The following is a 26,387-nucleotide window of genomic DNA, read 5'->3' as shown; positions in this document are numbered from 1 at the left end:
TTCTAGGTTTTTAAGCTTTTATTCACATATTTGAGGGATTTGAAAAAGTTTTGAGAGGGTGGCGCCTGTGGCTTAGTGAGTAGGGCGCTGGCCCCATATACCGAGGGTGGCGGGTTCAAACCCAGCCCCGGCTGACTGCAACCAAAATATAGCTGGGCGTTGTGGCAGGCGCCTGTAATCCCAGCTGCTTGGGAGGCTGAGGCAGGAGAGTCGCGGAAGCCCAAGAGCTAGAGGTTGCTGTGAGTCCTGTGACATCATGGCACTCTACTGAAGGTGGTAAAGTGAGACTCTGTCTCTACAAAAAAAAAAAAAAAAAAAATTTGGGCGGCACCTGTGGCTCAAGGAGTAGGGCGCTGGTCCCATATGCCGGAGGTGGTGGCAGGTTCAAACCTAGCCCCAGCTAAAAACCAAAAAAAAAAAAAAAAGAAAGAAAGAAAGAAAAAGTTTTGAGAAAGAAAATATAATCAGATTTTGTTACTAAAATTTCCAAGAGAGTTTGTGACAGTATAAAGCATATTGACAGTGTGAAACATGGTCCTGATTTTCCCATTTGATCATTGTTTTAGTTCCTTTGCTTCTGAAGTTTTTCTCCTTCATAGTTCACATATCATTAGCAATTCACAGATACTACTGTGCACCTGCTTTATGTGTGGATCTATGCTCAGTGCCAGATTGGAGTAGATGCCATGGTCCCTGTTCTCAAGTAGCTCGGTTAGTTGTAGAGATGAACACATAACAGATGAAAATGATGTGAGGCTCTGAAATGATTTAGCAAAACCAGTACTGTAGTAGGCAGTGAAGGACTATAGAAAGTGTTGATGGATTATAGAGAAATGGACCTTCCTGTCATTCTTTGGTCTAAAGCTATATGTTGTTCAGCAAGTTGCTTTTTACCTTTAACAATATGTCTTTGAGTTCTGTTTAGTTTTTGCATGCACACTGTGTCTACATTCCACTTTGTTCTTTTTAACTGCTGCATAATATTCCAGAGGGTGATGTTTGCCATGATTTAGCCATCCTCATTTTCCATCAATATTTGGAATGTCTTTAATTATCAATTGCAATAGTTTTTGTGACAGATAAATATATTTAAAGATGATTGGTTACCTTAATTATTTAGTTACATTTTCTTTCTTTTTTTGACACAGGGTCTTGTTCCTTCTCCCAGCCTAGAGTGCAGTGGTACAATCATAGCTAACAGCAACCTTAAACTCTTGGGCTCAGTTCAATGATAAAAACAACCCAATTTACAAATGGGCAAAGAGTCTGAACAGACATTTCTTCAAAGCAGATATGCAGATGCCAGTAAGGACATGTGAAGATGGTCGGCAATATTAGTCCTTAGGGAGATGTCAGTCAAATCCACAGTGAGGTTGCACTAGGATGAGGCAGGAGCATCCTTGGTCTTAGGAGGTTCAGACCAGTCTGGTCGACAAAGAGAGAACCTGTATCCAACAAAACAAGAGATGGACAGTGACAGGTGTTGGTGAGGATGTAGAGAAATCAGAACTCTCGTCCATGGCTGGTGGAAATTGAAATTGGAGCTACTGCTGGGCGGCGCCTGTGGCTCAGTGAGTAGGGCGCCGGCCCCATATGCCGAGGGTGGCGGGTTCAGACCCAGCCCCGGCCAAACTGCAACAAAAAAATAGCTGGGTGCTATGGCGGGGACCTGTAGTCCCAGCTACTCGGGAGGCCGAGGCAAGAGAATCACTTAAGCCCAGGAGCTGGAGGTTGCTGTGAGCTGTGTGATGCCACGGCACTCTACCGAGGGGCATAAAGTGAGACTCTGTCTCTATTTAAAAAAAAATAAATAAGAAATTGGAGCTACTGCTACTGGCAGTTCAACAGGTTAAATGCAGAGTTGTCATAGGAGCTAGCAGTTTCATTCTGAGGTGTATATTTAAGAGATATGAAAACATTCGTTCACACAAAAGTTATATGTGAATGTTCATAGCAACATTATTCACGGTAGCCCAAAAGTCCATCAGCTGAAGGATGGATAAATGAAATGTGGTTTATCTGTACTATGGAGTATTATCCAGCAATAAAAGGAGTGAAGTACTGATACATGGCACAACATGGGCGGCCCTGGAAAATGTTATGCTAGGCAGAAGGAGCCAGCCACAGAAGGCCGCATATTACACAGTGCTACTTCTGTAAATGCCCAGAGCAGGTAAATCTGCAGAGACAAAAGCTAGCTTTGTGTTTGCCAGAGCATAGGGGAAGGAGGAATGGGAGTGAGTGCGAATGAGCACAGGTATCTTTTTGGGGCGATGAAAATGTTTTGGAATTAGTGGTAATAGTTATGCATCTCTGAATATACTGCAAATCACTGAACTGTACACTTTAAAGTGGTACATTTTATGATTTGTATATTTTATTTATTTATTTTTGAGCCAGAGTCTCACTATATCACCCTCGGTAGAGTGCTGTAGCGTCACAGCTCATAGCAACCTCAAACTCTTGGGCTCAAATGATTCTCTTGCCTCAGCCTCTCTAGTAGCTGGGACTACAGGTGCCTGCCACAATGCCTGACTGTTGTTGTTGTTGTTGTTGTTGTTGTTGCAGTTGCCATTGTTGTTTAGCTGGCCCAGGCCAGGTTTGAACCCGCCAGCCTCAGTGTATGTGGCTGGCGCAGTAACCACTGTGTTACGGATGCCAAACCCTATTTTCTGTCTTTTAATGACTTCGTAAGGTGTCGGTATTAGGGTTAGGCTGGTTTCATAAAATGAGATGGGAAGTTTTTTTTCAGTTTCTATCTCTGGCAGGTTATTTGGTGAAATTTACTGGCAAAGCTATTTATACCTGGGATTATCTTTGTGGGAAGGTTTTAAATTTCTTTAATGGCTGACTGGCACCAAAGGCCCAGTCTTGACCTTGTTCCCATGCGGGAGTTGTTTCTTTAGCACTCTTGCCCCCTCGAGCTCAGTGAGTTTCCACCAGGTGCCCCTCGCTCCTGGACTTCAAATTGTAGAGAGAGAGAGATGGAGAGACTATGTTAGAGATATTTTTGGAAGGAATTGGTCTATGCAATGCCAGTTTGGAATCTTCTGGAAAGTTTAATGTTTTTACTGGGAGATTTAAAGGAAATAAAGGTCTACAATATTTTTAGGATTTTTTTTTTTTTTTTTCTGTTAAACCGCACAAACTGACTATATCTGCCTCCATGATCTGCCAGGAGGGAGAATGTCCATGTTTTCCTCAGTCTTTAGAGCAGGCGTCCTCAAACTTTTTAAACAGGGGGCCAGTTCCCTGTCCCTCAGACCGTTGGAGGGCCGGACTGTAGTTAAAAAAAAAAACAACTATGAACAAATTCCTATGCACATTGCACATATCGTATGTTGAATTAAAAAAAAACAAAACAAAATGGGAACAAATACAATATTTAAAATGAAGAACAACTAAAGTTAAATCAACAAACTTACCAGTATTTCAATGGGAACTATGGACCTGCTTTTGGCTAATGAGATGGTCAATGTCTGGCTAATGAGATGGTCAATGTCTGGTTCCATATTTGTCACTGCTAGTCTTAATAAGTGATGCAAGTGTGTATCAGTTAGTCCCTAGACTGAGAGGAGGAGTCGAGAGACAGAGAGGAGAAGAGACAGAGAGGAGGGGAGTCGGAGAGTGCCCTGCACATTCCACACATGCGCACTGTAGCAGGGCAGGCAGCGTGGCAAAAACACCCGGAGGGCCGGATCAATGTCCTCTGCGGGCTGTATGTGGCCCACGGGCCATAGTTTGAGGACTCCTGCTTTAGAGAGGTGATTGAGAAGATGGGAGGAGGGATCCTTTTTTTCTTTAATTCTCCTCCCTTGTAACAGAATGTTGCCACCCCGACTTCTGGTTCAGTGGGCTGGGTTTGTATCTGTGTCCCAGCTTCTATTGTAAGAAAATAACATTGTAAGGGGAAATCAGCCCAATGTCAGTGTCTTGGTTTGGGGGAAAAAATTAAATATTGTGGATTTTGTTTGTCTTGCTAAAAAAAAAAGTTTCTTTAATGGATATAGAACTATCATTTTATTTGTTGTATCAGATATGGTATAATGTGTATTTAAAAACATTGGCTCTGTAGTTAAAAATAATTCAAGTTTTTAAACTTTAAAACTTATTGGCATAAAATTATAGCAATGTCTCCTTTTCATTTCTGATATATCTGTGAATTCTCTTTCTTTTTTCTTTCTTTTTTTTGAGCACTTTGTCAGGGATTTTTTTTTTTTTTTTGTAGAGACAGAGTCTCACTCTATGGCCCTCGGTAGAGTGCCGTGGCCTCACACAGCTCACAGCAGCCTCCAGCTCCTGGGCTTAAGCGATTCCGTTGCCTCAGCCTCCCAAGTAGCTGGGCCTACAGGCGCCCGCCACAATGCCTGGCTATTTTTTGGTTGCAGTTTGGCCGGGGCCAGGTTTGAATCCGCCACCCTCGGTATATGGGGCCGGCACCTTACCCACTGAGCCACAGGCACCGCCCTGTCAGGGATTTTTTTTATTGTAGCTGTGCTCAAGTGATCCTCCTCCTCCCATCTCAGCCCCTGGAGTAGCTGGGGCTACAGGCATGCACCACTATGCCTGGTTTATTTTTCTACTTTCTGTAGAGACAGAGGTCTCACTATTGCTCAGGTTGGTCTCCAGCTCCTGATCTCCAGCACCCCTCCCTTCTTGACCTCCCAAAGTACAGGGTTTTTTAGGTGTGGGCCACTGACCCTCCTTATTCTTTTTTTTTTTTTTTTTTTTAACAGAGTTTAACTTTGTCACTTTTGGTAGAGTGCTGTTGACATCACAGCTTATAGCAACCTCCAACTCTGGGGCTCAAGCGATCCTCTTGTTTCAGCTTTTTTATTTTTATTAGAGATTGGGTCTCACTTTTGCTCAGGCTGGTCTCAAACTCTTGAGCTCGCAATCCATCCGCCTTGGCCTCCCATAGTGCTAGGATTACAGGCATTAGCCACCGTGCCCGACCCCTCCTTATTCTTCATATGTTTTTTTCTCTCTTGTGATTTTCTTGGTTCACTTTTGTGTGTATTTCTTTACTTTTCCTTTTTTTCTTAAAAGCCAACTTATGCAAACCATAGATGTTTGTTTTCTATTTTCTGCTCTTCATTATTTCTTTGTTTCCAGGCTGTTATTTTCCAGCTGCTTGGGTTGGATGATTTGATTATTGATTTTTTTAATTTTAACCTTCACATATGTATATATTCTTTGTGTGTATGATTTTTGTGGCATTTTTGGATTATCTAAAATTTGTATTTGGCATGAAATATTTTCTGATTAACATAGGGAAATCTTTAACTCACACAAAATGTATTTTTTAATTTTAAAGCAACTGGGATCTAATTACATTTTTGCAACTGATTTCTAGCATAATTCCATGTGCACTTGAAAGTAAATTATAGCTGGGTACAGTAGTGTGCCCATGTAGTCCCTGGTAGTCTGGAGGCTGAGGCAGGATTGCTCGAGCCTAGTAATTCTGGGTTGTGGTGTGCCATGCCAATCAGGTGTCTGTGCTAAATTAGGCATCAGTGAGACCTCCTGATTGCCTAAGGAGGGTAAAGTGCTCAGGTAGGTAACTGAGCAGATCAAAACCGATCATTAGTGGAATGGCACCTGTTAATAGCCACTGTACTTCAGCCTGGGCACAATAGTAAGACCCTGTCTCTGTTAAAAAGAAAGTAAATTGTAATTATGTCAAATTGTGTTATTACATAGCTCAAATCTTCCATGTCCTTGTCTGCCATTGAAGAACATCTGAGTTGTTTCTGGTTGGTTATGAATAAAACTGCTGGGCAGTGCCTGTGGCTCAAAGGGGTAGGGCGCCAACCCCATATGCCGGAGGTGGTGAGTTCAGACCCAGCCCCGGCCAAAAACTGCAAAAAAAAAAAAAACTGCTATAAATATTTGTATACTGGTTTTTTGATGCATATAATTTTTCATTCCTTAGAAATAAATGCCTAGAAGTACAATTGCTGAGTTGTATGGCAGTTGCATATTTAGCTTTTTAAGAAACTGCACAGTGTTTTCCGGAGTGACTACATTTTATATGCTCATCAGCAGCAGTGTGTGAGTGATTAGTTTTTCTGAAGTCTTACCATCATTTAGTATTGACAGTATTTTTTATTTTAGTCAATTTAATAGGTAAGTAATATCTCATTATAGTTTTAATTTGCACTTAATTAATGGCTAATGATATTGAACATCTTTTTACGTACTTATTTGCCATCTGTAATTCCTCTTTAGACTAATATTTTCTCCCTTTTGCTGATTTTCTTTTCTTTTTTTTTTTTTTTGTAGAGACAGAGTCTCACTGTACCGCCCTCGGGTAGAGTGCCGTGGCATCACACGGCTCACAGCAACCTCTAACTCTTGGGTTTACGCGATTCTCTTGCCTCAGCCTCCCAAGCAGCTGGGACTACAGGTGCCCGCCACAACGCCTGGCTATTTTCTTTGTTGCAGTTTGGCTGGGGCTGGATTTGAACCCGCCACCCTCGGCATAGGGGGCCGGCGCCCTACTCACTGAGCCACAGGTGCTGCCCCCTTTTGCTGATTTTCAAATCGAATTGTTTGGTTTTGTTTTTACTGTTGAGTTTTGATAAGTTCTTTATATGTTTGAAATACTAGTCCTTTACCACATGTGCTCTGCAAATATTTTCTCCCAGTTTGTAGCTTTCTTTTTATCTTCTTAATAGGGTCTTTCACAGACCAAAAGTTTTTATTTGATGAAGTGCAATTTGTTTTTCCTTTTATGGATCATGGTTTTGGTGTTTTTGTCTAGCGCTGGATCCTGAAGATTTTCCGTTTGTTTTTTGATCTAAGAGTTTTCCAGTTTTATGTCTTAAATTTTAAATCTGCGATGCATTTTGAGTTAATTTTTCTGTAAGGTGTGAGACTTAGGTCAAGGTTTATCTCTTACCTGTGGATGTCCACTTTCTCCAGCATCATTTATTGAAAAGGTTGTCTTTCTCCATTCAAGTGCTTTTGTACCTTGGTCAAATATAAGTTGGGCATATTTATTTTGGTCGACTCTGGGTTTTCTGTCCCAGATCTATAATCTGTTACCACATCTATACATCTGTCTAGACCTCTACTGAGACCACATAGTTTTGATTAGCATATTTACATAAGAACTCTTGGAATTAAGTTGACTGATTTCTCCTACTCTGTTCCTTTTCAAAACTATTTTAGTTATTCTGGTTCCTTTATCTTACAAATTTAGAATAATCTTTTTTTTGGAGACGGAGTCTCACTTTGTTGCCCTCTGTAGGGTACTATGGTGTCACAGCTCATAGCAACCTCCGGCTCTTGGGCTTAGGTGATTCTCTTGCCTCAGTCTCCCTAGTAGCTGGGACTACAGGTGCCTGCCACAACACCCAGCTGTTTTTTGTTGCAGTTTGGCTGGGGCTGGGTTCTAACCCGCCACCCTCTGTATATGGGGCCGGTGTCCTACTCACTGAGCCACAGTAGCTGCCCCACAAATTTAGAATAATCTTGTATATATCTATAAAAATCTTGCCTTTTGATAGGAATTGTATCTAACCCGTGTGTCAATTTGGGAAGAATGGAGGGAACTCAACATATCTTTACTATGTTGAGTCTTCCATTCTGTTAATGATGATTTCCTTAATCACCCTTTTGTAGGTGTATATAATTCTTGCACTTGTTTTGTTAGATTTATAACTAAATACAGTAAGTCCTCACTTAACATTGATTGTCAATGCATTCTTGGAAACCATGAAATAAGGTATAGCAAAACCCATCCTTTCCTCATCAGCTTTACCGGAAACAATTGAAAGAAGATTATTCAAGGTACTTTTATTTAACTTAAAGTTGCAGTTTTGAAGACCTGATTGGCAAATTTAAGTGAGGGCTTACTGTGTATTTAATTTTTTTTTGAGTAATTGTGAAGGGTATCGTATTTTTAATTTCAGTTTCCATTAGTTTATTGCTAATTGCAAATACAATTGCTTTTGTATGTTTATCTTGTATTGTGCACCCTGGCTGAACTCACTTTTTTGTTGGAGATTTTATAGATTCTTTGGGATTTTCTGTCTGGAGAAGCATATCATTTGCAAATAGGGACAGTTTTATTTCTTCCTTCCTTATCTGTGTGCATTTTACTTCCTTTTTTTGTGGCCTTCCTTCACAGGTTAGAACTTTTAGCATTACATTGAATAAAAGTGGTGAAAGTAGACATCCTTGCCTCATTCCTGATTTTAGAAGGAAATAATTCAGTATTTTACTACTAAATATAATGTTAGTAGCTTTTTCATTGGTGTTTTTATTAAGTTGAGGAAATTCCTCTCTATTGCTATTTTCCTAGTAGTTATCATGATATTGAATTTTGTCATTTTTTCCCCTGCATTGATTTACGTGATTGTGGGTATTTTTTGTTAGCTTGTTAAGATGGTAGATTATACTGATTTTTGAATTTTGAACTAGCCTTGCATCCCTGGAATAAACCTTATTTCATCATGGTGTATAATTCTTTTTATACATTGCGGAATTTTATTTGGTAGTATTTTGTTAAGGATTTTTATGTCTATACTCATGAGGGATATTAGTCTATAGCTTTCTTTTTTCATATTGGCTTTGTCTGGTTTTGGTATCAGGATAATACTAGTGTCATAAAATATGAATGGGAGTATTTTTTTCTTATTTTCTGGGACAGCTTTTGTAGGATTAGTGTTAATTTTTCTTAAAAATGTTTGGTAGAATTGGCCCTGGAAATTTCTTTTTTGAAAGTTTTGAAATTATGTTTAATTTCACTAAAAATTATAGTGCTTTTATTTATTTTTTAATTGTGGTAATTGAGAAACTGGTTCCCTTCATGTAAGTTGTCAAACTTCTGTGTGGGCAATTGTTCTTATGTCTGTTTTCATTCCTGATATTGGTAATTTGTGTCTTTGTTTTTTCTTTGTTATTCTTGCTAGAGGTTTGTCAATTTTGTGATCATTTCAGTGAACTAGAAATTTGTTTCATTGATTTTTCTAACTTAATTGTTATCTGCTATTACATTTATTATTTTCTTTCTTTTGCTAACTTTTGGTTTATTTTGCTCTTTTTCTAGGTTCTCGTGGTGAGGACTCACATTATTGATTTGAGACTTCTTTTTTTTTTTTTGTAGAGACAGAGTCTTACTTTACCACCCTTGGTAGCGTGCCATGATGTCACGCGACTCACAGCAACCTCCAACTCCTGGGTTTATGTGGTTCTCTTGCCTCCCCAGCAGCTGGGACTATAGGCACCTGCCACAACGCCCAGCTATTTTTTTGTTGCAGTTTGGCCGGGGCTGGGTTTGAACCTGCTACCCTCGGTATATGGGGCTGGCGCCCTACTCACTGAGCCACAAGCGCCACCTGAGACTTCTTTTTGTTTTGTTTGTGGTTTTTTGGCCAGGGCTGGGTTTGAACCTGCCACCTCCGGCATATGGCACCGGCGCCCTACTCCTTGAGCCACAGGCGCCGCCCAGTTGCCACTGCTTTAGCTGTGATTTTGATATGGTATATTTTCCTTTGCACCCAGTTCAGTGCGTTTTTAAAATTTTCTTTGAGACTTTATCTTTGATCCATGGATTGTTTAGAAATAGATTGCTTGGAGATTTTCCTGTCATCGTTCTGTTATTGTTTCTAGTTTGATTTCATTGTGGCTGGAGAATGTACTGTGTATAAGTTCAGCTCTTTTACTTTTGCTGAGGCTTGTTTTATAGCATAAGATTTGGTCTGTCTGTTCAGTGGGCACATGAAAAGAATGTATATTCTGCTGCTGTTGGGTGGACTGTTCTGTAAATGTTGATGAGATCCTTAATTGTTAATGGCATTGGGTTCTTTGTCCTTGCTGATTTTCTGTCTAGTTTTATCAATTGTTGATAGAGCAGTGTTGAACTCTCCAACTATAATTATGAGTTTGCCCATTTTTCTTTTCTTTTTCTTTTGAGACAGAGTCTAACTATGTCACCCTCCAAACAGCACTGTGGCATCACAGCTCACAGCAACCTCAAACTCTTGGGCTTAAGCGATTCTCTTGCCTCAGCCTTCCAAGCAGCTGGGACTACAGGTGCCCGCTACAACACCTGTCTCTCTTTTTGTTGTTGTTGTTGTAGTTGTCATTTTTGTTTGGTAGGCCCAGGCCGGGTTCGAACTCGCCAGCCCCAACGTATGTGACCGGTGCCTTAAGCTACAGGCACCGAGCCCTGGCTAGTTTTTTTTTTGTTGTTGTTGTTGTTGTTGTCGCAGTTATCATTGTTGTTTAGCTGGCCTGGGCTAGGTTCCAACCCTCCGGCCTCCGGGCCTCCGCCTCCGTGTTTGTGGTTGACACTGTAACCACTGTGGCTCTAGGTGCTGAGCAGGTCTACTTTTCTTTTCAGTTGTCAGTTTTCATTTCCCCTATTTTGTAGCTCTGCTGTTCAGTGCACATACATTTAGAGTTGCTGTATCTTCTTGGTGGACTGATCTTTTATCATTATGTAAATCCTTCTTTGTCTCTGACAATTTTCTTTCCTCTGAATTCTTCTATCTGAAATCAGTATATAAACATGTAATTTTATTTAATTGTAATTAATTTAAATTTAAATAGGCGCATGTGGCTGGTGGCTGCCATATTGGCAGTGCAGTTCTGGAATGTGGAGAGAGCTATGACACAGATGTAATTAAAAGGTAAATTTTATGGTATGTTAGAAGGTGGTAAGGGCAATGGGTGGTTAGCGGAAAAGGGGAGATTGGAGTAGAGGGAGTGGGGGGTGTGATTTTTAGTTGGATAGTCAAAGAAATTGTTGCATGTGATACTTCAATAAAGATTGAAAGGAGTGGGGGAGTTAGCAATGTAAAAGTAAGAACTTTAGTTTTTACTTGAGTGATGTGGAGTACCACTGAGGCTTTAGCACAGACCCTTATTCAGTCTGATTTAGGTTGTATGCTATGCTGGTATGTTGAAAATAGACTATAGGGGGTGTGGATGCAAGCAGGGAAACCAGTTAGGAGACAGGAATGAAAAGTGATGGTACTTATACCCAATGGTTAGAGCTAATTTCAGTAAAAATTAGATATTTAGTTTTGGATTTGCTAAGTTTGAAATGTTGATTGGACCATCCAAGCAGAGAAAACAAGTAGGCTTTATCAGAGTATGGGTAGTAAAGAAAATAATATATATAGTAAATAGAATAAATCAGCAAAACATGTGCTATGTTATAAGATAGTAAGTGGTACAGAGAAAATTCATGTAGGAAAGAGGGATTAATGGTGTTAAGGGGCTGAGTTCCTGAGAAGGTAACCTTTGAGTACTAAGAAGGTGGTAAGGAAAGAAATCTTAGCGATACATGCGAGAAAAATAGTTCAGGTAGAGGCAATCAAGATGTAAAGCTTCCCAGGGGAGAGCCTGGCTGGTGTGTTTGAGGCAGAGCAAGGAGGCTATGTGTGGCTGAAGTGGCATGGCCAGGGAAAGCAGGGATGACGGTACGGACGTAACAAGTGTCCAGGTTGTGGGCCATTTTAAGGGGCTCTTACTTTCTACCTGGGGTGAGGTAGGAAGCCAGTGGATAGTTTAGCAGAAGACAGGTATGATCCAGCCTACGGTTTAATTGAGCCACTCTGGCTTCTGTGCTAAATAGATTGCAGGGGTGTAAGGGTGGCAGCAGGGAGATTGGGAGAGTATTAGGGTAATTCAGGCACGAGGCTGGGGTAGCTAACTCATTCTAGGGCGGTAGCAGTGGAAGTGGTGAGGACTGATGGTGTTCTGGATATATTTGGGAGGCTTAAAATATAATAATAATTTAAAAAATTGGCTTACCAGTTGGATATGGGATGAGAGTAGTCAAGGACCCAAGATTTTGGCCCAAGCAGTTGGTAGGATGGAGTTGATAAACTGAAGTGGGAGAGACTGGGAAGAGCATCTTTGAAGGGGCTGTCAGTTTTGGACATGTTAAATTTATGATGCCTGTTAGATATCCGAGCATGGTGTTCGGTGGGCATTCTAGTTATATTTATGAATACTGTTTTATGTTTTTAAAAAATGAAACAGTGGCATTAACAGAATGTACTCACTGTTCTGAAATATATTACATTTTGTTACTATCTTAATTTTTAACATGTTCAATTCTGACAAAACTCGAATATTTTGGAGAGGGAGAGAAATGGATTCCTTTTTGGTTTTGCCACCAGAGTTGATGGTACTTTCTTAGAGTTAAGTAAAGATGTCATTCCAATTGTAGAAGTGGAAATATATAGTCTGAGTGTTTTTAATTGCTTTCTATTTTAGGTCCTTTTACAGCGGGATTGTGCAAGATATTTAACCCTATTTTCTTTGAATTATGACTTAAATATCAAACATCTTAAATGAGGGAAACATTTTAGTTTTGGAAGTCAGAATGCCAAGGAGAAGGAAAAATCTTGGGGGAAATCCTTTTTGGAAGACTGCAAACTCTAAGGAAGTTGTCGTATCCAGTGTTGCTAGTCATGAGGAGCCAACCGCTACTCTTCCCTCCGTGGGTGAGACAAAAGTTGATCAGGAAGAACTCTTCGCCAGTATCTCAGAGATGTTTTCTGATCTGGATCCTGATGTAGTGTATTTGATGCTTTCTGAATGTGATTTCAAAGGTGAGAAAAAGTTTAGTTTGAACCCTTTGCCTCATGTAAGAAGACTCTATGTACTATGCTGTGACCAGTAGTAACATAGAAAAATGACTGTCTTATTTCTACTTAATTCATCGATTAAGCATCTGCTGTGAGCAAGTTACTAAGGTTGGTGTGTTACAGAGGATCTGAAAAATAAAGCGTAGTTTCTGTTCTTAAGAAATGTATAGTTGTACATGTAACATTCTATGCTTTATCTCTTTTTATCTTCCCTCTAGAACGGTCGGCACTATTGACATTTTGGGCTGTACAGTTCTTTGTTGTGAGTGGCTCTGCTGTGCACTGTAGGATGTTTATCAGCATCCCTGGCCTGTACCGCCCCCCTTGATGCAAGTAGCGCCCCACCTCCCCAGTTGTGACAATCAAAAATGTTTCCATGTATTGTCATTTGTCCCCTGGGAGGCAACATTGTAACTGGTTGAGAACCAGTGTTACAGAATGAAAGCTCCATAAAGATAGAGATCTTTAAAACTGTTGTTTTACTGCTGTGTATCCCAGCTCATAAAATAGCAAATGACCCATCTGAGGAGGCCAGTGAATATTTATTAAGTCATGAGGTAATTATAATTATGGACATAAGAGCTGATTAAGAGTTGAGGCCAGTCGAGTAGTATGGTTTCAAAATAATTGGCTTTTTTGTCCAGAAACTCAGATTGGATTTCTAGCTCTGCCACTAACCTCTCTGAGTCTCAGTTTTCTAATCTGTTAATGAGAAAAATAATAGTATGTACCTTATGGGACTTTTTGGGGTGAGGATTGAGTTTTGTGGGTTTTTTTATTTTTGGTAAAATCATCAGGATTGTTAATAGTAATAACTTATAAATCATTTAGTAGTATGTTTGTAGACAGCAAGGAATCTATATGATTTACTCATTTAGAGTAAATTAAATGTGGATGGCTCAATACTATTACTGGCCATGATTAATATAAGATACAATTATTCTAGATTTGGGAAGTTTTAATAATGTGTGTTAAACTTCCAGTTTCAGTCATTGTGTGGCCTGTGATGTGAGCATATCTTATTTAGCCTGTTATGTTTGTAGAAAACCAGGTTTCAATAGTGCATATGATGCTCAGAAATGGTAGTATATAGAGTTCTATAAGTGACTTCAACATTTATTTTCTAGTTTTGATGTCTTTAAAATTTATTTGTTGCACATACACTAACATAGCAATGGGGAATTACAAGAAAAGTGTGTTACCCTGTACCCTGACAAAAACTTTATTTCTATTTTCCAGAATCTTCTGTAGACCTTATGTATTAAACACTTGATATTTGAATAGTTTCTATAATAGCATTGAGTGTTCTGCTTTTTTAACTTAAAGTACTTTTTCAATGTTGTTATAATCTGTATTTACTTTTAATAGTTTTCTAATACTCCACTGTGGTGTTGTGTTCTGTTTAATTATATCTGAGTTTTTCATGAACAGTTAATATTGCAGAGAACATCTTGCTTTTGGTTATTTTCTTAATCCCAGAGCTTTATTTTCTTGCGTCACAGGGTAGGCACAGCTTTCGGCTCTTGGAACTGTACTGCTGAATTGCCTATCAAATGAGGTGTGCTAGTTTGTAATGCCACCGGCTCTGATTAAGTGTAGCAGGGTTGACATTGCCCTTTCAGCATCGTGTCATGGTATTTTAAGATTTTAATAGGAATAAAATTGTACCTTTTATTAATGTGTGTTCTTTTAATAAAAACGTTTTTGTACATGCTTGCTCATTAATCTGATATTCTTGTGTATGTTGTTCATTTTCTTTGTTTTTTTTCATACCGTGGTTTTAATTTTTCTCCACGATTGTGCAAGGACTTTTCTCTTTGTGTGGTATCTTTCTATCTCGATCTTTGACTCATTTTTACTTACTGCTGTTTTTCATCATATACATGTTAAATTTTTAAGTTTATCTTTTCTTTCTGATTTTGCTATATTTTATTTCATAGACATATTTCTTATTTGCATTTTTTTTTGTTTTTCATTTTTAGGGCTTCTAGCCTATGTAGAATTGCTATGATCTCTTAATTGATCTCTCTGCCAGGCTTGCCCCCTCCAATCCCTCTTTGTTTTTCTTCTTAAGGGAACATTAATTGGGTGCTTGCTAGGCGCCAGTCCTTGTGCACAGCACTTTTTCATGGATTATATCATTTAATCCTCACAACAACTATGAGGTAGGTACTTTTATTGTCCCCCTATTACAAGTGAGAAAATCAAGTTTTACGGAAATTAACTTAACTTGTTCAAGGTGTCATAGCCAGTCGTAATGATTTAAATGTTGGTGTTTTGACTCCAGACCAGAGCAGTTACTCACTGTACTGTCCTGTTTCCAGATTTATCTTCCTTAAGAAAGAGCACAAAGGAACAATATCTGCAAGTTCAAATGTTTAAAAATTCTAATGACTTCCTATTTGTGTTAGAAAGAGCTCAGCTTTGGAGTCAGACACATCAGTCCTGGTTCTGTCAAGTTACATTGGGTCAATTTACTTTTTGAACATTTTTTTTTTTTTTTGCAGGTTTTTTTCTTGTTTTTTTGGCCGGGGCTGGGTTTGAACCCGCCACTCTCAGCATATGGGCCTAGTGCCCTACTCCTTAAACCACAGGCACTGCCCTCAACTTCATTTTCTTCATTTATTTGCTGGAAATAATATATTAGATAGTATTATTTGAGTATTTAGTGAGGTGGTTATGTACAAAGCTTCTAGCTCAAATGCTATGACACGTAGTTTCTCTTAGAAAATAGATGAATATTTTTTTCTTTTTTTTTTGAGACGGAGTCTCAATATGTTGCCCTGGGTAGAGTGCCATGGCATCACAGCTCACAACATCCTCACACTCTTGGACTGAAGCCAGTGGTTCTCAACCTTCCTAATGCCGTGACCCTTTAATACAGTTCCTCTTGTTGTGGTGACCCCCAACCATAAAATGATTTTCATTGCTACTTCGTAACTGTAATTTTGCTACTGTTATGAATAGTAACGTAAATATCTGATGTGCAGGATGTATTTAGACGACCCCTGTGAAGGGGTCATTTGACTCCCAAAGAGGTCACGACCTACAGGTTGAGAACCGCTTGCTTAAGCGATTCTCTTGCCTCAGCCTCCCAAGTAGCTGGGACGACAGGCACCTGCCACAGTGCCTAGCTATTTTTTGGTTGCAGTTGTCATCGTTGTTTAGCAGGCCCCGGCCGGGCTCGAACCCACCACCTTTGGTATATCTGGCTGGCACCCTACTCACTGAGCTACAGGCGCCAAGCCAGGATGAATATTTCTTAGCATGAAATAGCGGCCCCTTCCTAGTTTTGTTCAGTCTTCCTCTCTAGTTTGATTTCCTTCTCTTCTCTACCACAGGTACAACTATGTGCTCATGTTCTACCTAGCTTAACACCTTAAACACACTTTGCATTTTAGTTTACCTTTTATCTTGTGTCTTGTAAATTCTGTTTTTCTTCTTCCTTTTTTTTTTTCTGAGACAGAGTCTCACTCTGTTGTCCAAGCTACAGTGCTGTGGTGTCATAGCTCACGGCAACTTCAAAGTCCTGGATTCAAGTGATCCTCCTGCCTCAGCCTCCCAAGTAGTTGGGACCTGTCACAATGCTGGGCTACTTTTTTTCCTTTTAGTAGAGATAGGGTCTTGTTTTTGTTTAGGCTGGTCTTGAACTCCTGAGCTCAAGGGATCCTCCTGCCTTGGCTTCCCAGAGTTCTGTGAGTATAGGCGTCAACCACCACGCCTGGCTATGAATGATTTTTTATTCTTCAAGTCCAGTTCAGATATCACCTTATGCAAAATCTTTTCTTACTCTCCTATGTATTTCTATAGCATTTGTACATTATCAGAAGTGTACATTATTTAATGTATAATGTAATTATCTTTGAATATAATTTTTGTCTCTATTAGACTGCAAAATCCTTTGAGTATAGTAAAGATTGTCTTATCTTTTTATAAAGTATTTCCGATATACAGAGGGTGCCTGTGAATATTTCTCATATTAAATATAGAGTTCATAGGATGGATAATATGAATAAATTAGATTTCTAAGAGAATACATAACTTATAAAAGTACATACAGTAGGTATTTGTTGAATAAATCACCTGACTTGGGGACTTTTATAAATAACCCTAATACATACTCTTTTAGACATTTATACATTTACTCAATAAATTCAGCAAAAGGTATTTACTTTGATGGTTAACTACTGTTTATCTGAAAGGAAAACAGCATGTTTCTCTCATTCAAATTTTCACTAATACAGACATTGGTATATTAGTAATGTATTAATTTTGTGAAAATAACTTGAATATTAATACCTTTCTCTATATCCTGTTCAGTGTAAAATTCTAGTGTAATTTCGGTTGAGTTTTAATACAATTGTATCTTTTTTCTCTCTGTATATTTGTGGTGGTGTTCTTGTTTTAATACAATTGTATCTTTTTTCTTTTTGTATATTTGTGGTGTTGTTCTTGTTGTACAGTTGAAAATGCTATGGATTGTCTATTAGAATTATCTGCCACTGATGCCAAGATAGAAGGATCATCTCCACAAAGTTTCATTGCTTCTGAGAACCCAGTAAGTGCAGCAGAAAGTGAAATAATGGAAAAGTGTCCTCTAGAAGACGAGAGTGAAGATTCAAAAATGGATTCATTTCTGGACATGCAGCTAACTGAAGACTTGGATTCCTTAATACAGAATGCTTTTGAGAAACTAAACTCTTCTCCTGATGACCAAGTATACTCATTTTTGCCTTTGCAAAATGTTAACAGTTTTAATGACCCAAGTGAATTTATAAATTCTGATTCAAGTACTGTGACTCCCATTCTTTCCACACAAAGTATGAATTTGAACAGTGAAGGTTTAGAGAGTTCTCCCTCCACATTAAGTTCAAATCCATCACCTTCACATTCAGTTTTAAATGAGTCCAAACATTTTACAAAAGATAACACACTGGCACTGGAAGGTAACTACCCAGAAGATTCTCTTCTCAGTAGTTCTTTAAATCTTGCAAGTGACTCTAATGTAGGTTGTAGAAATCTTGATCAAAAGCAGAAAGAAGTTTTAGAATCTGAGTGTGTTGAGGTCCGGTTCCCTCAAGCTTCTGTGGATTTGGACGCCAGTGAACCTCAGCCTCCTTCAAGCCTTGCAGGGCTTGATTTACCAAGTACAGGTGGCGATCAGAAATCTTCTGTCTCTGATGTGTTTGTACCTTCTGAAGGGTTCAATTTTAAGCCATACAAGCATCCTGAACCGCCACCAAAGGGGAAGGATGTTAGTTACTGCTCGGTACTAACTCCCCTCCCTTTGTTGCTGCCACCTCCCCCTCCGCCATTGTGGAACCCCATGATTCCTGCTTTGGACCTCTTTCAAGGAAACCATGGCTTTGTGGCTCCTGTCGTAACTACAGCTGCACACTGGAGACCCATCAGCTATGCCTTTCCCCCTGCAGTTATTTCTCACACTTCCCCAACAAAGGTATGGAGGAGTAACGAGGGAACAAGTGCTTATCAAGTACAGGAAATCCCAGTTTCTCAGGCTGTAAGAAAGAAGACAACATCTTATATTGGACTGGTTCTTGTTCTTCTCAGAGGGCTTCCAGGATCAGGAAAATCTTTTTTGGCAAGGTACGGGTTTAATTTGAGTTAGAAAATAGTGTATAATGCCTGAATCTGAACAGATAGTGTGAATTTGCACAAAGGTTGCTTAGTAGAGTTCAATGTTTTCATTTTACTAAAATTTTTTTTTTTTTTTAAGAGACAGAGTCTCACTTTGTTGCCCTTGGTAGAGTGCCATAGTGTCACAGCTCACAGCAACCTCCAGCTCTTGGGCTTAGGTGATTCTCTGGCCTCAGCCTCCTGAGTAGCTGGGAATACATGTGCCCGCCACAACGCCTGGCTATTTTTTGTTGCAGTTTGGCTGGGGTTGGGTTTGAACCCACCAACCTCAGTGTATGCGGCTGGTGTCCTACTCACTGAGCCATGGTGCGCCCCCTTTTACTAAGTGTTTATTACTTTGTTTCTGCTTAAAGGTTTTGTTGTTGTTGTTGTTGTTGTTGTTTGTTTGTTTGTTTTTCAGAGATAATGCTTCACACTGTCACCCAGGCTGGAGTAAAGCGGCACCATTATAGTCCTCCAGCTCCTGGGCTCAAATGATCTTCCCATCTTATCCTCCCAGTAACTGGGACCACAGGCACCTGCCACCTTGCCTGGCTAGTTTTTTTATTTTTTTTGTAGAGATAGGGGTCTCGCTGTGTTGTGTAGGCTGGTCTCAAACTCTTAGCCTCAAGTGATCCTCCCTCCTGGGCCTTCCAAAGTGCTGGGATTAACTGCTTCTAGTCCTAAGCAAAAATTGTTATCTTTGGGCTTGATGGCTCACGCCTGTAGTCCTAGCAGTCTAGGAGGCTAAGGCGAGTGGATTGCCTGAGCTCACAGGTACAAGACCAGCCTGAGCCAGAGTGAGACCTTGTCTCTAAAAATAGTTGGAAGTTGTGGTAGGTGCCTGTAGTCCGAGCTACCAGAAAGGCTGAAGCAAGAGAATTGCTTTGAGCCTAAGAATTTGAGGATGCTGTGAGCTATGACATTATAGCACTCTACTGTGGGCGACAAAGTGATACTGCCTCAAAAAAAAAAAATTGTTATCTTTTTTGTTTTAACTTTTTTGTTAAAATAGTGCCTAATACTTAATAGATGCTCCAGAAATGGTCTTTTACATTTTCATAAAAGGGTAATTAACCATTTGTTAACCTTTAAACTTTTATATAAATAGACCTGCTATAGGTCAGTTCTTTTAGGAATAAAACTTCTGCTTAGAGGATTTTCAGTATGATTTGTTTTAATATTATTCTTTTAAGTGATGTTATTTATTTGGATTATGACTTTGAAAATTAGGAGAAAGTTTAAATAGTTTTGAATAGCTAAAAAAAAAAAATTAAGAGAGAATTTAGAAAAATAATGAAAATAATTTCAATTTTCATTTATAGGACTTTGCAAGAGGATAATCCGAGTGGAGTCATTCTTAGTACTGATGATTATTTTTACATAAATGGACAGTATCAGTTTGATGTAAAGTATTTAGGAGAAGCACATGAATGGAATCAGAATCGTGGTAAGACTAAACATCAGATTCTGGCTAATATTAAGAGTAATACAGGTTGGGTGCAGCGGCTCATGCATACCATCCTAGCACATCTCATCCATAAGCGTAAACACAGTCATTTGTAGCTTGAGAATTACAAAACAATCTTCAGACATTGTTAAATTTTTGTGTGTCTATACTTGAACCAAAAATTAAAGTGAGAACTCAGCTGTGAACATACGAACACACCTAAAAACAAAGGAGGCCGTATAACGAGGTAATGAAGGTCAGCTTTGAGTTCACCAGTTACTACCTGTGTGATCTTGGACAAGTTATTTATACTGTGTAAGTGGAGAATCTTTATCTATAAAAGGGGAGAACAGTACTTAGCTCCCAGGATTGCTGTAAAGGTTAAATCAGAATGAAAAGTGCTTAGCACTTGTTCAGCCTGCTCTTCTAACAGCATCAAGCATAGCAATAATAATAATGTATTAATAGGCAGGACTCTTTTTAAAACCACTTTACTGTGATATAATTCACCCCTTAATTCTTTTTTTTTGCCCCCCTGTAGAGTGATATGTCGTCACAGCTCTCAGCAACCTCAAACTCCTGGGCTTAAGCGATTCTTTTGTTTCAGCCTCCCAAGTAGCTAGCAGCGCCACAATGCCCGGCTATTTTTAGAGACAGTGTCTTGCTCTGGCTCAGGCTGGTCTTGAACCTATGAGTTCAGACAATCCACCCACCTCGGCCTCCCAGAGTGCTAGAATTTTTTTTTTTGAGACAGTGTCTCACTCTGTTTCCCAGACTGGAGTGCAGGGGCAGCCACCAACCCCTGTGTTCTGGCAATCCTACCTCAGGCTCCTAAGTAGCTGGACTACAGGCGGGTACCACCATGCTCTGCTGAATTCACCCATTTAAATAATGTAATTTAGAATTTAATATTCTCAGTTACATTTTCATTACCACAGTCAATTTTAGAACATTGTTATCAACTTCAAAAGAAGATTCTGTACCCTGTAGCAGTCCCTCATTTCTCCCATTGTACTTTCTATCTTTATGGTTTGCCTATTCAGGACTTTTTTTTGTGAGACGGGGTCTTGCTCTGTTACCTGTGATAGAGTACAGTGACATCTCACAGCTCACTGCATCCTCACTCTCTTGGGTTCAAGTGATCCTCCTGCCTCAGCCTCCCAAGTAGCTGGGACTACTGGTGTATGTCACCATGGCTAGCTAATTTTTCTATTTTTTGTAAAGATGGGGTCTTGCTCTTGCTCAGGCTGGTTTCAAACTCCTGATCTCAAGCGATCCTCCAACCTCAGCCTCCTAAAGTGCTAGGATTATAGAAGTGAGCCATTGCATAAGGCTAATTCTAGATGTTTCGATAGAAATGGAATTATGTAATATGCGGTCTTTAGTGATTGGCCTTATTAGCATAATGTTTTCAAGGTTCCTCCATGTTGTTACATACATCACTACTTCATTTCTCATTGTGGCTGAACAATATGTATTTCATCATATGGATATGCCACTTTTTTTAACCTGTCCATCAGTTGGACATTTGGGTTCTCCCCCACTTTTTGGCTGTTGGCAATAATGCTGCTATAAACATACATGTGTATATCTAACCTTTTTAAGAACTGCCAAGCTGTTGTCCAAATCATTTGTACCATTTTAAGTTCTTACTGGTAGTTTAGAGAGTTTCGACTTCTCCACATTCTCTCCGACACTTACTGCTTTCTGTCTTTTTGACTATAGCTGTTCTGGTCGATGTGAAGTGGTAGCTCATCGTTTTGATTGCGTTTCTCTGATGGCTAATGATGTTGAACATCTTTTGTGTGCTTATTAGCCATTTTTTTTTTATCTTTAGAGAAATACCTGTTTGCATGCTTTGACCATTTTTAAATTGGTTTATCTTTCCATTATTGAGTTGGTAGAGACTGGGCAGAACTTTTAAAACTTTGAGATAAATTCCTTGTAAGACTTTGTTGCGATACATTATTAATTTCCTGAATGGTCTAATTCCTTGGGGAGAAAAATCCACTGTACAACAGTATAATGTTTTATATCATTCTATCTTGTATATTTGTCCATTTATGTTTTTTGTTTTTTTTTCTAGACTTTATTTTGGAATAATTTTAGATTTCTGGCAACGTAGCAAAGACAGTATAGAGAGCTTTTCTGAATACTATTTACCTATTTTCCCTGCATGTTAACATTTTGTATAACTCTGGTACGTTCGTCAAAACTGAGAAATTGGTATATTATTATCAACTAAACTGTAGGCTTTATTTGAATTTTTGTTTTTCTGCTGAAGTCCTTTCTCTTCCAGAACTTAAACCATGATACCTTGTTGCTTTTAGCATGATAAAATTTTCTGTTTATTATATAACTTTAGAATTTATTTATTATTATTCAATATTATTATGCAACATTTACCCATACTTTAATTTTTTATGTCCTCCAAAGTGATACTTAGAAGTTGAGTAGTGAGTAAAATTAGTACATGTCTATGACTTCCACATAATGAAAACAAGATTAGATATTAAAAAAAAATCAAGAAAGTCAAGTACATGCCTAGCTACTCAGGAGGCTGAGGCAGGAGGATCACTTGAGTCCAGAAGTTCAATTCCAGCCTGGGCAATACAGCGAGACCCCATCCCTAGTATTAAAAAAGAAAAAGGAAAAAAATAGGGTAATTCTTAATATTATTATTAAAAGTGATTTGTTGTTTTGTGTTTTTCAGCAAGAGAAGCCTTTGAGAAGAAGATATCTCCTATAATAATAGATAATACAAATCTACAGGCGTGGGAAATGAAGCCATATGTTGCTTTGGTTTGTACTATAAGTTGTTGTAAGTTCAGAGTAGTGGGTTTGAAATTATTCAAAGATGTATTTATTTATTTATTTTGAGACAGAGTCTCACTACGTCACCCTTCATAGAGTGCTGTAGTATCACAGCTCATAGCATCCTCAAACTCTTGGGCTTAAGTGATTCTCTTCCCTCAGCTTCCCAAGTAGGGGACTCCAGGCACCCGCCACAATGCTGGACTATTTTTTGTTGCTGTTGTCATTGTTGTTTAGCTGGTCTGGGCCAGATTCTAACCCGCCAGCCTCAGTGCATGTGGCCAGCGCCATAACCATTGTGCTACGGACACCGAGCCAAGGATTTTTTAATTTTTATTTTATTTTTATTTTTTTTTTGAGATAGAGTCTCACTTTGTCATCCTCGGTGGAGTGCTGTGGCATCACAGCTCACAACAGCCTCAGTCTCTTGGGCTCAAGTGATCCTCTTGCCTCAGTCTCCCAAGTAGCTGGGACTACAGGGGCCCACCACAATGCCTGGCTAGATTTTTTAGAGATGGGGTCTTGCTCTTGCTCAGCCTGGTCTCGAACTTGTGAGCTCAAGCATTCTATCTGCCTTGGCCTCCCAGAGTGCTGGGATTACAGGTGTGAGCCACCAAGACCTGCCTGGATGTTTTTATTTATACAAGTGAATCTCAAGCACTTGAGAATGTCAGAATCTTGGACTGTCTATAAGTTAGCTTTCTTTGGTCTTAATCCTTTTTAGTTTAAGAGCACATGAGAAAAATAGAGTATAGCTGAGTTTTTCTGTAAAGCTACATTTATTCAGTTTTTAAATTGTGAAATTCAATTTTATTTTCACTACAACTTACAGGGCTGAATTAAATTCGGTTTTTACATTCTGAGATTTTTTTGGGGGGTGTTTTTAATGAAAAGGTAGTGGTGTTAAATTATGATTTTATTTATTTGTATGTATGTGTATGCGTGTGCGTATATATATATATTTCTGATTCCTCTTAGCAACGTCAGTATTTGGTGGTCCTTAGTATTCTTCAAATTTCTTTTGAAATTTTGCTATTCTGAGAAATTCAGCATTCTGTAAACTCAACTATTTTCTCTGGATTTGTCAAATTCCTTTTCATATCTAGTGCTTGTCCCCTTATCTGGAATATACCTGTTCTGCCTCTCTTCATATTTGCCTGGCTTATGTCTGCTTGTTCTTTCTTGCCCAGCTGTGATGTCACCTTTTCAGGACATTAGCCTTCAGCTTATTAAAAAGTCAAGTCAGGTACTCAGTTATGTCGGAGAGAGGGAAGTACTCAGCATAGGGCTTGGCTGTTAAGTGTAGCCAAATTAGGCTTTGAAAAATACAAGCAGATATTATTTAGAATAATTTTAAAGTTACAAAGGGCATGCATATGTATGACAAATATTCAAAGAATGCCCAAAGTTCTCCCTAGAGGTAGATGCTTTTATTGTATTTTTGAGAATATTTCCAGAAGTTTTCCATGTTTACCAATGTGTAAATAATCCTTTTTACTTAGGTGAAAATTCTTTAACTTAAGAATTTATTTTAAGTACATTCTTTCATTAACATACATAGAGTTGGGCGGTGCCTATGGCTCAGTGGGTAGGGCACCGGCCCCATATACCAAGGGTGGCGGGTTTGAACCTGGCCCTGGCCAAATTGCAGCAACAAAAAAAAATAGCCAGGCGTTGTGGCAGGTGCCTGTAGTCCCAGCTACTCGGGAGGCTGAGGCAAGAGAATTGCCCAGGCCCAGGAGCTGGAGGTTGCTGTGAGCTGTGTGATGCCACGGTACTCTACTGAGGGCGATAGTATGAGACTCTGTCTCTACAAAAAAAAACAACAAAAAACAAAAAACGTAGAGTTAAAAAAATTACTATATAATATTTCCTTTCTTTTTTTTTTTTTTATTGAGAAAGAGTCTCAAGCTGTCACCCTGGGGAGAGTGCCATGGCATCACAGCTCACAGCAACCTCAAACTCTTGGGCTTAAGCTATTCTCTTGCCTCAGCCTCCCAAGTAGCTGGGACTACAGGTGCCTGACACAACGCCCGGCTATTTTTTGGTTGTAGTTGTCATTGTTGTTTGGCAGGCCCGGGCTGGATTTAAACCTGCCAGCTCCCGTGTATGATGTGGCTGGCTCCCTAGCCGCTGAGCTACAGGTGCTGAGCCTGTATTTTCATCATATCATCTATTTAATCAATTCTATAGTAATAACCAGTGGGTTATTTGTATTCTTTTGCTCATAAATAATGGTGAACCTGGTATATACCTGTATCTTTTTACTCTCATAAAATATTTATAAGTAGCATAAGTTAATTGCTGGGTCAAAGAGTATTTTGTATATTTGGTATAATTTAACACATCCATAAAGATAGTTACTTATTAATTTTTTAATTTAAATTTTTTTTTTTGAGACAGAGTCTCAAGCTGTCGCTCTGGGTGGAGTGCTGTGGTGTCACAGCTCACAGCAACCTCAAACTCTTGGGCTTAAGTAATTCTCTTGCCTCAGCCTCCTAAGTAGCTTGAATTACAGGCACATACCGTAATGCCCAGCTATTTTTTGTTGTTGCTGTTGCAGTTGTCGTTGTTTTTAGCTGGCCCTGGCCAGATTTGAACCCGCCAGCCTGGGTGTTTGTGGCCTTCAGCCTAGCCGCTGAGCTACAGGCACCGCCCACATAAAGATTAATCTTTTAGGTTCTCTCACTTTTAACATGCTGTGAATAAAAAATCCAAAAAATAAAAAAAAAATGTGCTGTGAATTTGGAAACAATAAACTTAATTTCATGGAAATAACTATTTTTAAATGTTCTTGTTTCTTTTGTATGTAGTCTCAAAAACATAAGTATAAAGTCCTTTTCCGGGAACCAGACACGTGGTGGAAGTTCAAACCAAAAGAACTTGCAAGGTAAAACTTGGAGGCTATTTAACAAGCTTTTTGTTTCGTGACAGTTGTAGAAAATCCATCTAGATTGTTTTTCCCCTTTGTAAATGATGAATGAGTTGGTTAGATGGCAACTTTGCCACTTAGTAACAAATTTTGTATTGCTTATGGATTTTCTTTTTTTGAAGAGACAGGGTCTCTGTCATCTGGGTTGGAGTGCAGTGGCCCGTCATAGCTCACTATAACCTTGAATTCCTGGGCTCAAGTGATCCTTTAGTCCAGCCTCCTGAGTAGCTGGGACTACAGGCATATACCCCCATGACTAGCTAATGTTTTAATTTTTCATAGAGGTGAGGTCTTGCTGTGTTACCCAGGCTAGTCTTAAACTCCTGGGGTCAGGTGATCTTCCCACCTTGGCCATCCAGAATGCTGGGATTACAGATAGTCCTGCCTGGCCCCAATTGTCTTACGTGCTCAGTACTCTATTACCTTTAAACATACATTAATATCTGAAACTAGAACACACCCCGACCCAGCTGTACTGGGAGGGGCAAATTATTGTACATGTATCTGCCTAGTGACTTAGAATACTGGAAGGTAGTAGGGAGGTAGAAATAGCAAAAATAGCAAATACCAAGGCTGTTTCTTTATTCGGTTGCTTGACTTGAGTGAAAGTGTTACTCAGGGCACGGATATGCGATGTGTTTTGCTTTGTGTTATGTGTTCCCTTAGAGATAGCCCTAACTTAATTTTGGTCAAGCTATTTTTTCCTTGGGAATTTTAACTAATTTCAGTCCCAACTAAAAGACAATTTTAGTATATTCACAATGTTGTGTGATTGTTACCACTGTCTAATTCCAGAATGTTTCCATCCCGTATGAAGAAACCCATATCTTCTTAACAGTTACTTCTTATTCTCCCTGCTCTTGGCAATTACGGATCTGTTTTCTCTATCTATGGATTTTTCCTATTCTGGACGTTGCATATAAATGGAACATACAATATA

At 39.2% G+C, this 26,387-nt stretch overlaps 1 protein-coding gene across 6 annotated transcripts in view; it reads left to right on the top strand.

Moving 5' to 3' along the window:
• N4BP2 (NEDD4 binding protein 2) overlaps nucleotides 1-26,387 on the top strand; it is a 92,401-nt gene that overhangs the window by 17,528 nt on the left and 48,486 nt on the right. For 4 of the 6 annotated variants that reach the window (XM_053578141.1, XM_053578139.1, XM_053578143.1 and 1 more), the window contains 6 exons: nucleotides 10,564-10,643; nucleotides 12,241-12,578; nucleotides 17,078-18,221; nucleotides 19,577-19,701; nucleotides 22,415-22,503; nucleotides 25,329-25,405. In XM_053578141.1, the coding sequence (XP_053434116.1) occupies nucleotides 12,350-12,578; nucleotides 17,078-18,221; nucleotides 19,577-19,701; nucleotides 22,415-22,503; nucleotides 25,329-25,405 (1,664 nt within the window). In that variant the 5' untranslated portion in view covers nucleotides 10,564-10,643; nucleotides 12,241-12,349. Of the gene's footprint in view, nucleotides 1-10,563; nucleotides 10,644-12,240; nucleotides 12,579-14,688; nucleotides 14,780-17,077; nucleotides 18,222-19,576; nucleotides 19,702-22,414; nucleotides 22,504-25,328; nucleotides 25,406-26,387 lie in introns of those variants that run through there. The other 2 variants (XM_053578144.1, XM_053578140.1) reach the window with 2 other exon arrangements.

The sequence above is a fragment of the Nycticebus coucang genome, chromosome 23, assembly GCF_027406575.1.
Source record: "Nycticebus coucang isolate mNycCou1 chromosome 23, mNycCou1.pri, whole genome shotgun sequence".
Classification (NCBI taxonomy): Eukaryota; Metazoa; Chordata; class Mammalia; order Primates; family Lorisidae; genus Nycticebus; species Nycticebus coucang.
This window is presented reverse-complemented; position numbering and strand designations above follow the sequence as displayed.